Source organism: Chiloscyllium punctatum, chromosome 8, assembly GCF_047496795.1.
Source record: "Chiloscyllium punctatum isolate Juve2018m chromosome 8, sChiPun1.3, whole genome shotgun sequence".
NCBI classification, from domain to species: domain Eukaryota; kingdom Metazoa; phylum Chordata; class Chondrichthyes; order Orectolobiformes; family Hemiscylliidae; genus Chiloscyllium; species Chiloscyllium punctatum.
In genome coordinates, this window is record NC_092746.1 from 89,749,337 (window position 1) to 89,763,871 (window position 14,535).

At 39.4% G+C, this 14,535-nt stretch overlaps 1 protein-coding gene across 8 annotated transcripts in view; it reads right to left on the reverse strand.

The window, feature by feature from the left end:
* Window positions 1-1,384: 1,384 nt before the first annotated feature.
* The window catches only part of mpp7a (MAGUK p55 scaffold protein 7a), a 431,085-nt gene continuing 417,934 nt past the window's right edge, over window positions 1,385-14,535 (reverse strand). For 6 of the 8 annotated variants that reach the window (XM_072576030.1, XM_072576036.1, XM_072576032.1 and 3 more), the window contains 2 exons: window positions 5,318-5,359; window positions 1,385-2,546 (listed from right to left, as the gene is read on the reverse strand). In XM_072576030.1, coding sequence (XP_072432131.1) covers window positions 2,367-2,546; window positions 5,318-5,359 — 222 coding nt within the window. In that variant the 3' untranslated portion in view covers window positions 1,385-2,366. The remainder of the gene's footprint in view (window positions 2,547-5,317; window positions 5,360-14,535) is intronic. The other 2 variants (XM_072576034.1, XM_072576033.1) reach the window with 1 other exon arrangement.

Here is a 14,535-nt window from a genome sequence, read left to right on the forward strand (position 1 = left end):
ATACATGGGTATCTCCCACAACCATCCCTCCTCTCCATTCTGAACCCCCTGAAAAAATCCTGCAATTTATGATAATTATAACCTTATGCAGGTGCAGCAAATTGGAAGATTTCCCAGTTTGAACACCTGCCTCTGGAGTAAAAATTCAGGCCTAATTCAAGATTATTTCATCCACTGCTGTCACGAAAAGGCACTATTTAAATGTATATACCTTTCTTTAGCATTGATGGTACAGATGTTCACTCACCTAAAAAGTATCCAAGCCTCTCCATCACCTCACCCCATCTTTCCACCTAGCGATCCTGACATTTGGCAGTCAAAATTTTGTTTACCATGTCAATATTCTTTTTCCACCCATAGTGTTAAATTGTTTTTTTTTCGTGTTAATTGCAATTGAGTATATGTACATGTTTTGAAGAGGTACTTAGCTGCATAAATTAGAAATCCTTTTTCACTGTTCTTGAAGAATCCAGCTGTGAATTACTTTTGGTCTGGTTCATTGGTAGTCAGATAAACTCTCTCAGTGGATACTGTCTGACAACAAATCTCCAGCATTTGTTTCAGTACAGATTCCAGCATCTACAGTAATTTGCTCTTAAACTGGTCATTTTGGTTATCTCATTGGGATACTCCACATTTATACATTTTGTGATAACTATAGAACACTGGGACATGATGATCAATGCACTATTCCCAGTTAAGCCATCAATCCAGTATGACCATAACAACTGGCTAAACCTTATGGCAGCCTTGCCAGGGATGTCTGCCACAGTAAAAATAATTATCCTGCCTTAAAATCTGGTCTACCCCTTCAGCTTCCCAACTCTTGCCCACACCTGACTGCCAATCCTGTCTTACAACCAATTAGGACTGGACTCAGGGAAACTGACATCACTCATTGCTTCCACCAGGAGCAGGATCCGTCAAAAGAAGTGGTTCCAACATTGCGACTCCAAATTAAACCCAGCTCCCAGTCTACCTACTAAAGTAAATATAAAAGATTTCACAATGAATTTCAAACAGCTGAGAATTTGCCAGACACTTTCCATAAAATTCTTCAACAACAACAGACAAAATGCTGAAGAAACTTAACAGGGCTGACATAATCTGTGGAGAAAAAAAAGAGTTGCATTTCAAGTACAGCATGACTTTCTTCTTCTCATTAACAGACGGACAGTATGTTATCACATTTCTGGAACTTTGAGTATTGCTAAGCACAAACCGGTTACTGTACCCTTTTTTTCACAAAGCATTGGTGCCCAAGGAAAATAGCTATGAAATGCTTTGGATCCCATGGGCACTGGTTAAATGTAATTTTCTTTTAAAATGGTGTTTGCAGTTAAGTGGCTGAAAGCATGGAAGACAATGGACTTTAAACCTCTGATAAAGATAACACAAGTCATGATTTTAATATTTGTAGATACTGCAGTACATCAAGTTCACTTAAAATTGCACATTACAACCGAGTAACATTTTCATAGAGCTGCTTGGGATATCATAATCGCTCACTTCACTAAAAACACCACTGAGAAATTAAGTTTGGTAATTTATTAACCTGGGATACCTAGGAAATTTTTTTTCAAAAGAAAGTAAGGAAGTACAACTTTTTATCTGTGAGATTCTTGACATATAATAAAACTCTGATTTACAAACCATATGTATCTCACCTAGCAAAATACAACTACAATGCACCACTTGGTGCCATTATCAACACAAATTAGTGAGGTAAATTTACATGGAATGTTGAGCATGATTTAATACCAGGTTTTGTACAGGTATTAATAACCAACACCTTTTAAAATACGGTTATGAACCACATTATTAACATGGCAAACACCAAATTTTCCAAATAATTCTCTTTGTATATAATATTTCACTAGAATTCCTTTTATTGTACAAGACACACACAAATTCCTCTGGTTCTAATGTCATGCTAAGACAGAACCACTGATACACCATGCCTGGGTGCACTGCAATTTTTTTTTATCAGCAACCTAGATCATATATTTGTGTTTTCACTTAAAACGAATATCACCTACAATTTACTAAAATACACTAATATTTCAGTGTTTTAAAAAATAAAATCCCTGTCACCTCCTAAGGTCATAATCAGTAGCAAAACCAGAAAGTGTCTATGTTTATTCCCCAAGTAGTGAAAATATTTTAGCACTGCTCATTTCAGGTAGATGAAAGCTTGCAAGTAGCAAAAGTAACATCATTTGCTATTGAACATTAAAAGTGCAACAAAAAGTGGCAACGTTCTACTTCAAAGCACCATCCACTGTTCCGGGAATGACCAATATTACCAGGTTTCCAAACAACGTCCAGTTATGTTACTATCAATATTATTATTCTCTTTTGTGCCTTTATGAATGTAGCCAATTGACTGGAATCCAGAAAGGGTTTTTCTCCAGATTATCTAAGGTAGTTTTTAGCTCTTTGTAAGCAATTGCAAGGTCATCATTCACAATGATTTTATCAAAGAGATGAGAGCACTGGGCTTCAATTAGTTCTGCAGATTTGATCATTTCTTGAAGATCTTCTTCCTGCAAAGAAATGCAGAATTTGAATATTTATTATTCACTAAAAATCCATTAAAACTGGTGGCTTCTGATCTTGACTGAAAACCAAATGTTTTCCTTCCCCGCATTCTTCCCCTCTCCTGACTCTGAGTTCTTGCTGAATATATAGGATTGCAGAAACAAAGTGCACAGATGATGGGAATTTGGCTTATCATGTTTGTGCTGTTTGACTGTGCATTCCTATTAAACTCTACAACCCTATTCCTGGCTTCACCCGATGAAGCAGCAGCACTCCAAAAGTTTGTGATTTTAAATAGGTCTGTGGGACTATAGCTGACAATGTGTTGCTGGAAAAGCGCAGCAGGTCAGGCAGCATCCAAGGAACAGGAGAATTGACTTTTCAGGCATCAGCCCTTCTTCAGGGCTGATGCCCGAAACGTCGATTCTCCTGTTCCTTGGATGCTGCCTGACCTGCTGCGCTTTTCCAGCAACACATTTTCAGCTCTGATCTTCAGTGTCTGCAGCCCTCACTTTCTCCTGTGGGACTATAACCTGGTGTGGTGAGACTTTGTCTACCCCAGTCCAAAACCAACATGTTCACATCAACACTATTCTTGACAATAACCCTGCAAGTTCTTCATCTTCAGAAATGTGTCCAATTGCCTTATTAGTCATAGAACCAGTTCCCACCACTTTTGCAGGGAAAACATTGCAGATCTGCCAATTCAGCAAAAAAATGTAAAATATCCCTGATACGGTAACCCTAGCTATTGTCCCATTGGTCAGAGTAATTTAAATAAAAATCAACACCTTGCAACTTGAAAATCTCTATTCCATCACATCTTAACCTTTTCTGTTCAAAACAAACAAGTCATAACTTTCCAGTCTCTCCTCATAACTGAAGTGACTCATCTCTGGTAAGATCCTGTTCAATTTTCTCTATATTCTTCTATTTCTTTTGTCATAAAAGGGTTCAATTGCTTTTCAAGGGAAAATTGAACATCTGGCAAATATGCTTGAGTTGGACTGAATTTTTATATTTAAAATCATTCATTATTAATCAATCTATGAGAATTACATATTGTTATGACAGCGCAGTAATTTCTTTCTGTTATTTGTTCATGTAATGTGGACGTTGCAGCGCCAGCACTTATTGCTCAGCCCTAAATTCCTAGAGGCATCTAAGAATTAACCTGATTGCTGTGATCTGGAGTCACATGTCGGCCAGACTGGATAAGGACACAAGGTTTCCTTCCTTAAAGGACAGTTATGAACCAGATGGGTTTTTATGACAATCAACACCATGACGTTCCAAACAACAAAGTGACTTGAGGGTGCTTGTTCCCAGATCCCTGAATAGGGCAGGACTAGTTAATAGGGTAGATAAGATGGCACACGAGACACTTGCCTTTTTTAGTTGTGGAACAGATTATGAGAGCAGGGAGATTATATTGGAGCTGTACAAAACTTTGGTTAGGCCACAGCCAGGGTACCATGTGTAATTCTGGTCTTCATACGACAGGAAAGATGTGAATGCACTGAGGGCTTTTGAGGAGATTCGTCAGCTTGGAGCATTTCAGCTATGAAGAGAGACTGGATACACTCAGGTTATTTTCTTTACAAGCAGAGAAGGCTGAAAAGGGACCTGATTGAGGTGTATAAGTTATGTGGAGCATGGACAAGGTGGATAAGAGCAGCTGTTCCCCTTGGTTGTAGGGTCAAAAACAAGGGAGCATAACTTTAAGGTGAAGAGCAGGAGGTTTAGAGGGAATTTGAGACAATTGTTTTGCACTGAGAAGGTGGTGCGAATCTGGAATGCACTGCCTGGGAGAGTTGTAAAGATGGGAAACCCTAACCTTTAAAAAACACATGATCGAACTCTTGAAATTTTAGAATTCCAGAGTTTCACTGAATTCAAAATGTCACCATCTTCCATGGTGGGATTTGAACGTACGTCCGAAAAAACATGAGCCAGTGATTTTTGCCACTTGTCACCACCCTCTCCAAATGAAGGGAAACAAACACAAGAGAGAAACATTAAACATCAAGGCCTAAATGTTTGCAAAGTTGGGAAAGGTCCCATAAATAATGGATTAACTTAAATTATGTCAGAGGACTAAACCCAGAAGTATTGCTCCTGTACTTGGTCCTCACTGTTTTCACCTCAAGGGTGTGAAGTGGATTCAGGCAAACAGGGTCAGATAATAGTTTTCATATCAGCAATTCATCATTTTCAAATGGGAAATTCAAAACATGACTTCTGCATTTTAAACCTTTTAGGACAGTGTCTAAACCTATTAGAGTTCTTTGGAGAGCAGCATAGTTGGGGAATGTCCTATTCTTTGAGATTATTACAAGTGGACATAAATATACAGAAATAATAAATGAAGTAATTGAAACTGACAAAAGAGATGGTAAGATGTAGGGCTTTTAAATCACTTGCTTTTTAAATATTTGGAAATAAAAACTGCCATGTTATAAAAATCAATGCTTTGCTATTTCTGATGACGCAAAGCTGAAGGATAGGTTAGGGCTGCATAACTGATTTGTACCAGTAGATTCTGAAGGGTATAAATGGTCTTGTCAGTCATTCGCAGTATCAGTGATTATGAACAAATTAAAAATTACACATTTTAAAATCTAATTAAAAATTGTACATTTACTGAACCAATTCAATCAACCCTGGTCTTGTCACGCTGTTTCATATTGAAGCTGCTTGATGCCCATTTTCTATTTGCAAAACCCACAGCCAATTCAGCAGTAAGAGACCAACTGCATAAAGAATTCATAATTACCTTCAATGTTAGCCTGCTGCCTGGTGATGAAATGTGTGGTGACTAGAATAGGAAAAGTAAAAATACTGGTATACATAAAATTGTCAGGCCTGTCTCAGTTCAAGCCCTGTTTTTTCCATTTTGAAAACATGAATATGTTAATGAAGAATATATTGTATCGTTTCCCTGTATGACATTTATTCCATTTCTTGTTTGCAGAAAGGCAATAAAATCGCTTACTTTCGAACTTGGGGTCCGAGATCCCAGGGGATAGATTTATATCATCATCACCCACATCTCCAGGTGGTAACATCAAAAGTGCATATTTTCTCTCTGCTTGCATAACTGGTCAAGCCTACTGCTAGCCAGAAATGTTTTACAACACTGAATGGTTTATAAAAGATGGATACTATCCAAAAATTCTGGAATGATTATTTCTGCTGATTTCCTGTGTCTCTAGAAAGCTGTTACTATAAACTTTCTGTGTGTGTGGGTGTTGTACATATATTTTAAACATTGGCTACTGATAATTTATTTTTTTATAAGCAGTCAGTAATGTTTTTTAATAAAAGAACAAATTAATAACAAAATACCTATGCCAAGAAATACCATGGAGTGGTATTTTTGACCTGTTACTTCTGGTAGAGGTAGCATTTTCCAAACAGGGTTGCATCACAAATTTAATTATACTCCCACAACTATTCTATTTTCCAAAGATAGCCACTAAATAATGGGTGAAATTAGGTGAGGAATACAACATGACATTTAAGTGACAATTAATGCCGAAATCATATTGCAAGTAGTCAATTACTTTTTATTCACATCCAAACTTCTTACACTCTGATGCTAATTCTGTGTTGCACTTCTACGAGCACCATTAAGATTTAATTTTCATAAATCTAGTAGTGTCAACGAACTAAACTTCCTAAACTTCCACATCCTTCCGATAATGCGGTGACTAGAACTACACACAATACTCCAAATGCGGCCGCATCAAAGTTTTGTACAGATGCAGCATGATCTCATGGTTCCAAAACTCGATCCCTCTACCAACAAAAGCTAACACACCGTATGCCTTCTTAACAACCCTATCAACCTGGGTGGCAACTTTCAGGGATCTATGTACATGGACACAGAGATCTCTCTGCTCATCTACTATCTTACCATTTGTGCAGTACCCTGCATTCCTGTTACTCCTTCCAAAGTGAATCACCTCACACTTTTCAGCATTAACTCCATTTGCCACCTCTCAGTCCAGATCTGCAGCTTATCTATGTCCCTTTATAACCTACATCATCTTTTGGCACTATCCACAACAGTACCAATCTAAGTGCCATCCGCAAACTTACTAACCCATCCTTCCACTCTCTCATCTAGGTTGTTTATAAAAATGACAAACAGCAGTGGACCCAAAACAAATCCTTGTGGTACACCAATAGCAACTGAACTCCAGGATGAACATTTCCCATTAACTACTATCCTCGGTCTTCTTTCAGCTAGCCAATTTCTGATCCAAACCGCTAAATCATCTTCAATCTCATGCCTCTGCATTTTGTGCAATAGCCTACCATGGGAAACCTTATCAAACACCTTACTGAAATCCATATACATCACATCAACCGTTTACATGTTTGGTCACCTTCTCAAAGAACTCAATAAAGTTTGTGAGGCACGACCAACCTTCACAAAACTGTGCTGACTATCCCTAATTAACTTATTCCTATCGAGATGATTAAAAATCCTCTCTCTTATAACATTAACAAAACACTTTACCCAGAACAGAAGTAAGGCTCATTGGTCTGTAATTACCAGGGATGTCCCTACTCCCCTTCTTGAACAAGGGAACAACATTTGCTACCCTCCAATCTTCTGGCATTATTCCTGCGGACAAAGCCAAAGTCTCAGCAATCTCCTCCCTGGCTTGCCAGAGAATCCTAGGACAAATCCCATCTGGCCCAGGGGATTTTATCTATTTGCACACTTCCCAGAATTTCTGACACCTCCTCCTTGTGAACCTCAATCCCATCTAGTCTAGTAGCCTGTTTCTCAGTATTCTCCTTGACAACATTGTCTTTTTCTAGTGTGAATACTTACAAAAATATTCATTTAGCGCTTCCCCTATCTCCTCTGACTCCACGCACAACTTCCCACTACTGTCCTTGATTGGCCCTAATCTTACTTTAGTCATTCTTTTATCCCTTATATACCTATAGAAAGCTTTAGGGGTTTCCCTGATTCTATCTTCTCATGACCCCTCCTGGCTTTTCTTAGCTCTGGAACATCTCTTCAGATCTTTCCTGGCGACCTTGTAACTCTCAAGCACCCTGAGCCTTCACATCTCATTCTAACATAAGCTGTCTTCTTCGTCTTGACAAGAGATTCAACTTCCTTAGTAAACCACAGTTCCCTCGCTCAACCATTTCCTCCCTGCCCAACAGGTACATACTTATCAAGGACCCGCAGTAGCTGTTCCTTGAATAACCTCTACATTTCAATTGTGCTCATTCCCTGCAGTTTCCTTCCCTATCCTATGCATCCTAAATCTTATCTAATCGCATCCTAATTGCCTTTCTCCCCCGCTTTAACTCTTGCCCTCTGGTGGAGACCTATCTTTTTCCATCTCTAAAGTAAATGTAACTGAATTATGGTCACGATCACCAAGGTGCTCACCTACCTCCAAATCTAACACCTGGCTGGGTCCATTACCCAGTACCAAATTTAATATGGCCTCACCCCTTGTTGGCCAGTCTACATACTGTGTCAGCAAACCCTCCTGCACACAATGGACAAAAACTGACCCATCTAATGTATTTAAGCTATAGTATTCCCAGTCTATATTTGGAAAATTAAAGCCTCCCACAACAACTACCCTGTCACTCTCGCTTCTATTGAGGATCATCTTTGCTATCCTTTCCTCTAACTTTCTGGAACTATTCGGAGACCGATAGAAAACTCCCACAGGGTGACCTTTCCTTTCCTGTTTCTAATCTCAGCCCACACTACCTCTGTAGACGAGTCCTCATACGTCCTTTCTGCAGCCATAATACTGTCATTGACTAACAATGCCACACCCCCACCTCTTTTACCATCTTCTCCATTCTCACTGAAACATCTAAAACCCGGAACCTGCAACAATCATTCATGTCCCTGCTCTCCCATGTCTCTGAAATGGCCACAACCTTGAAATACTGACCCATGCTGCAAGTTCACCCACCTTATTCCAGATGCTCCTGGCGTTGAAATAGACACACTTCAAACCAACTTCTTGCTGGCCAGTGCCCTTTTGTGACCCTGAAACATTATTTTGGACCTCCCTACTCTCAACCTCCTCTATACTCGAACTACAATTTAGGTTCCCACTCCCCTGCTGAATTAGTTTAACACTGGGTAGGAACCAGGTGACTCATTAATGGTTTTCATTAAATAACTAACAGGCTAAATTCGCAAGCTCCATATCACAAACAAAACTCAGATATTAGCACTATAGTTTGAATTAGTCAGTTGCTGTTCATGGCATTGTATTATTTCCTAAAATGATAAAACAGTATGCACTAACAAGACCATAGGAAATAGGAACAGGAGTAGGCTGATTGGCCCTCGAGCCTGCTCAGTCATTCAACAGCATCATGGCTAATCCGACATACCTCACATCCACTGTCCTGCCCTTTCACTGTAATCCTCGATTCCTACTGATCAAGAATCTATCTCAGCCTTAAATATACGCAATGACTCTGTAGCCACACCTCTCAATGACAACGAGTTCCAAAGATTCACAATCTTCTCAGAGAGAAGAAATTTCTCCTCACCTGAGTGCCCCATTATTCTGAGACTATGCCCTCTCATCCTAGACTCTTCTTTGAGAGGAAACATCCTTTCAGCATTTACCGTCAAATCCCTCAAGAATCCTCTACTTCAATGAGATCATCTCTCATTCTTTTAAATGCCAATGAGTAGAGTCCCAACATGTTTGTTCATAAGACAACTTTTCCATTCCAAGATTATCCTAGTGAACCTTCTTTGACCTGCCTCCAAATAAATTATGTCTTTCCTGAAATAAGGGAACTAAAACTGATTACAGTATGCCTGATGTGGTCTCACAGACACTGTAGAGCTGCAGTAAGACATCCCCTACTCTTATACTGGAATCCGCTTGAAGGGTCAACATTCCATTAGCCTCCCTGATTATCTGTGCTCACTTTCCATTTGTCGCACACAAGTACCTCAGAGTCCTTTTGTGTTGTAGCTTTCTGCAGTTTTTCTCCATTTAAATAATATTCTGTGTTCTTGTTCTCCTTTCCAAAATGAACAATTCACATTTTCAAACAATGTACTCCATTTGCCAACTTTTTTCTGACTGACAACCTATCAATAATTCTCAGTAAATTAACTGTATCTCCCTTGGAACTTGCCTTTCCATCTATACTTGTGTTGCCTGAAAATTTGGCTACAGGACATTTGCTTCTGTCCTCTAAGTCATTAATACATACTGTAAACAGCTGTGGTCTTAGCACTTACCCTTGTGGAACTCCACTATAGAAAAAAAAAACCTTTATCCCCACTTGCTGTTTCTTGACCATTAGCCAATTCTCCATCCATGCCAACATACTACCTTCAACACCACAGGCTCTTATCTTATGACTTAACCTTTTGTGTGGTACTTTGTCAAGTGCCTTTTGAATACAACACGTCTACTGGTTCTTCACTCACCACTCGGGTTAAGACTTCCTCGAAAAACTCTCATAAGTTAGTCTGATGTGATTTACCTTTCATGACACCATCCCGATTCTACTTGATAATGATTTTCCAAATGTGCCACTATTACTTCCTCGATAATTGATTCCAATACTTTTCCAACAATAGATGTTCATTTAATTGGCTGACAGTTACCCTCCCTTTTTGAATCAGGGTGTTCCATGGGCAGTTTTCCAATCCTCTGGTAATTTTCCAGAATCCAAGGATTTTTTGAAAATTACAGCCAATGCATCCAGTATCTCTGTAGCTCTTTCTTTTAAAGGATGCAAGCCACCAGGGCCGGAGGACTTACCCCATCGCATCACTAGACAACCACGTGAGGTCTGCTGGGTTTAACCAAAAAGCTGGCATTATCAGCACATATCGAAGTTTAAAGCACTGAAAGAACAAGGTCACCAAAACTACTGAAAAGGTAGGGAACTGAAACCAACTTTTAGCACACTGAGAGACCTATAACTTAGCACGTGGAAAATAATAAAACCGATGAAGACAAGAACAGAATTAGAAAACATTAAATACTGATTCACACATCAGAAAGAAATTTTGATCTTATAGAGAGAGGTTATTATGACTCAGATTTAGGCCAGTTTCATTTTAAAATAACACCCCACTTCATCTAAAAAAATGGTTTCTGGTTTCTACATCACTTAATATGTAGAAGTGGAACTCCAATTCCCAACTGTAATTTCAGCCAATAGTTTTCAATCTCACTTTGTATGTATAATTTGTAATGTACCTGTTATTCATTTCATTGCCAGTTAAGTGTCAAACATTGCATAGACCTTCACTACAAGTGACAACTTGCATCTAGATTAGGAACAAAGGAACACCACAATACCTTTTATCCACCCCAACCCCAGATCCCCAGATGCCACTGGTAACCAGAAATCTATCAATCTCTATCTTAAATATACTCAAAGACTAAGCTTTCCCAGCCCTCAGTGGTAGAGAATTCAAAATGTTCACAACCTTGAGCAAAAATTTTCTCCTCATCACAGACGTAAGTGGCATTCCCTTACTTTTAAATTGACCCCTGGTTCTAGACTCCCTAAACAGGGAAACTATCTTTCCTGTATCTACCTTGTCTATCTCTAAGTATTGTGTAAGTTTGAATAAGATAACCTCTCATTCTTCAAAACTATCGAGTACACAGGTACAGTTTGCCCAATCTCTCTTCTGATGCCATGAAAATGCCAGGGTATGACCATCTCCAATAAAAGATGATTGCACCACTGCTCCTTGACATTCAATGGTGCAACCATCACTGAATCGCCAACTATCAACACCCTAGGGTTTATCATTGATCAGAAATTCAACTGGACTCATAACATAAACACAGTGGCTACAAGGGCAGATCAGAGCCTAGGAATACTGTGGAAAGTAAAGTACCGCCTAACTTCATAAATCCTGTCCATCATCTACAAGGCAAAAGTGTGATGGAATGCTCCCCACTTGTCTGGATGAGTGCAGCTCCAACAACACTAAAGATGCTTGACGCCATCAAGGACAAAGCAGCCCACTTGATTGGCAGTACATCCCACAAGCATCTACTCCCTCCACCACTGACGTTCAGTAGCAGCCGTGTGTACTATTTATAAGATGCACTGCAGAAATTCATCAAAGGTCCTCAGACAGCACCTTCCAAACCCACGACCACTTCTACCTGAAAGGACCACAGCAGCAGATACATAGGTACACCACCACCTGTAAGTTCCCCTCCAAGCCACTCACCGTACTGACTCAGAAATATATTGTGTTCCTTCACTGGCACTGGATCAAATTCCTGGAAATCCCTCCCTAATAGCACCCTCTCAAAGGCAGCTAGGGATGCGCAATAAATGCTGGCCAGCCAGCGCCACCCACATCCCATAAATGAATTTTAAAAATGGTGATATGTTAGGACATGGCTGATATAAAAAAAAGGACGTAAAGTTGGGTGTTTTGAAAAGCATTAAGATAGGTAAGTCCATAGGACCTAACGGGATCTATCCCAGAATTCTAAGGGAGGCGAGTGAGGAAATTGCTGGGCCTTGTATGAAATCTTTTATCTCTTTAGTCACAGGAGAAGTCTCAGAGGATTGGAGAATAGCCAATGTTGTTCCTTTGATTAAGAAGAGCAACACAGATAATTGAGGAATCTACAGGCCAATGAGCCTTCTGTCAGTAAGGATATTATTGGAGAAGATTCTTAGGGACAGAATTTATTCACTTTTGGAAAAATATGAACTTATTAACAACATGTAACATGGTTCTATGTGTCTCACAAATGTAAATGAGTTTTTTGAGGAAGTGATAAAGATCATTGATGAGGGCAGGATGGTGGATATTGTCTACATGGATTTTAGCAAGGTCTTTGATAAAGTTCCTCATGGCTGACTAATCGAGGTGAAGTCACATTCGATCCACCATGAGCTAGTAAGATGGGTACAGATCTGACGTGGTCATAGAAGACAGACAGTAACAGTGAAAGGGTGCTTTTCTGCTGCAGATATGTAACCTATAGTGTTCCACAGGGATCAGTGCTGGGACCCATTATTTGTAATACATATAAATTACTTAACGGAGAATGTAGGTGGTCTGATTAATGAATTTGTGTATGATACAAAGGTTGGGGGTGCTGCATATGGTGGAGAGATTTGCCAGAGGATACAGCAGGATAGAGATAAGTTGGATACTTGGACAGAGAAACAGCAGATGGAACTTAACATAGAACATTACAGCGCAGTACAGGCCCTTCGGTCCTTGATGTTGCGCTGACTTGTCATACCAATCTGAAGCCCATCTAACCTACACTATTCCATGTATGTCCATATGCTTGTCCAATGATGACTTAAATGTACTTAAAGTTGGTGAATCTACTACCGTTGCAGACAAAGCATTCCATACCCTTACTACTCTCTGAGTAAAGAAACTACCTCTGACATCTGTCCAATATCTATCACCCCTCAATTTAAAGCTATGCCCCCTTGTGCTCACCGTTACCATACTTGGAACTTAATCCAACAAATGTAAGGTGATGTATTTTGCAAGGTCTAATGCAGGAGGGAAGTATAAAGTAAATGGCACACCTTTAGAAGCATTAATGTAGAGAAGGATCTCGACATATAGGCCCACTGTTCCCTGAAAGTAGCAGCAAATAGGTAATGTGTTCAAGAAGACTTATAGCATTCCTGCCTTCATTGTTTGGGACACAGATTATAAAAATTGGCAAGTCATATTGCAGTTGCATAGAACTTTAATTAGGCTACATTTGGAACATTGTGTGAGATTCTGGTGGGCATACTATCAGAAGGATGTGGAGGCTTTGGAGAGGGTACAGAAAAGGTTTACCAGGATGTTGCCTGGTCTGGAAGATTTTAGCTATGAGGACAGATTGACAAACTTGGTTTGTCTCCAGTGTTCCATTGAAGACAAAGGGACAATCTGACAAAAGTTTACAAAATTATGAGAAGCATAGACAGAATGGATAGTCACAGTCTTTTACCGTCACTTACTAGGGGACATTGGTTCAAGGTCAAAGGGAGAAAGTTGAAAGGAAATGTGAGGGGCAAGTTATTTACACAGAAGGTTCTAAGTGCCTGGAATGTGTTGCCAGAGGAGGTGGTAGAAGCAGATACAACGATGACGTTTAACAGGCATCTTGACAGATACATGAATAGGCTGAGAATAGAGGGATATGGGCCACGTGCAGGTAAAGGGTCTTTGGTTTAGAATAGACATCATGTGTTGGTGCAGGCTATGCAAGCCAAAGGGCCTGTTCCTGTGCTGTACTCTTCTTTGTCCTGGGTAGTGACAAGTATATCTGTGTTGGCAAGCATAGCACTTTAGAGATGTGATGCAGACATAATAAGAAGTAGGAAACTGCATGTTCCAGCTCAGAGAAAGCTTCCATGCAACTCCCCAAATTGAATTCAACATTTTGTTATAATGAATTGGAGTTAAACTAAGGGCTGCAAAATAACATCAGGATAAGAACAACTGCATTAAGAGAAAAAAATTGAAAATCTACAAAAAAAAGTAAATTCTAAAAGTTTCCAGGAAGAATTTACTACATGCTGGAGTGGGACTCAACAGATTAAATGCTTACTTTCTGAGCTAAATGGGTTGATTAACCTCGCATAAATGATCACATAGCTAAAAGGGTTCTTCAACTCTGAACCATTAGCCTTGTATTTCTGGCTAATTAATTTGTAAATCCTGCAAGCTCTGAGAGGTTGAGGTTGAGCAAAGCAAACATTACAGTAGTCTAAACTGATAAGCAATCGATAGATTTTTAAAAAAAATTGTTCATATAATGTAGGCATCAAGGCAAGACCAGCATTTATTGCCCTCTCCGAATTGTTCCTGAGGTGATGTCATGTCTATTATTCCCCTGCATTTGCTGGGTGACTTGCACATTAAGAATGGAGTGCATTGTGAATTTACTGTTTTTTCCCAGAAAGATTTGGCATTATGTCTATTGCTTCTTTTCCAACTTAAAAAGAGAC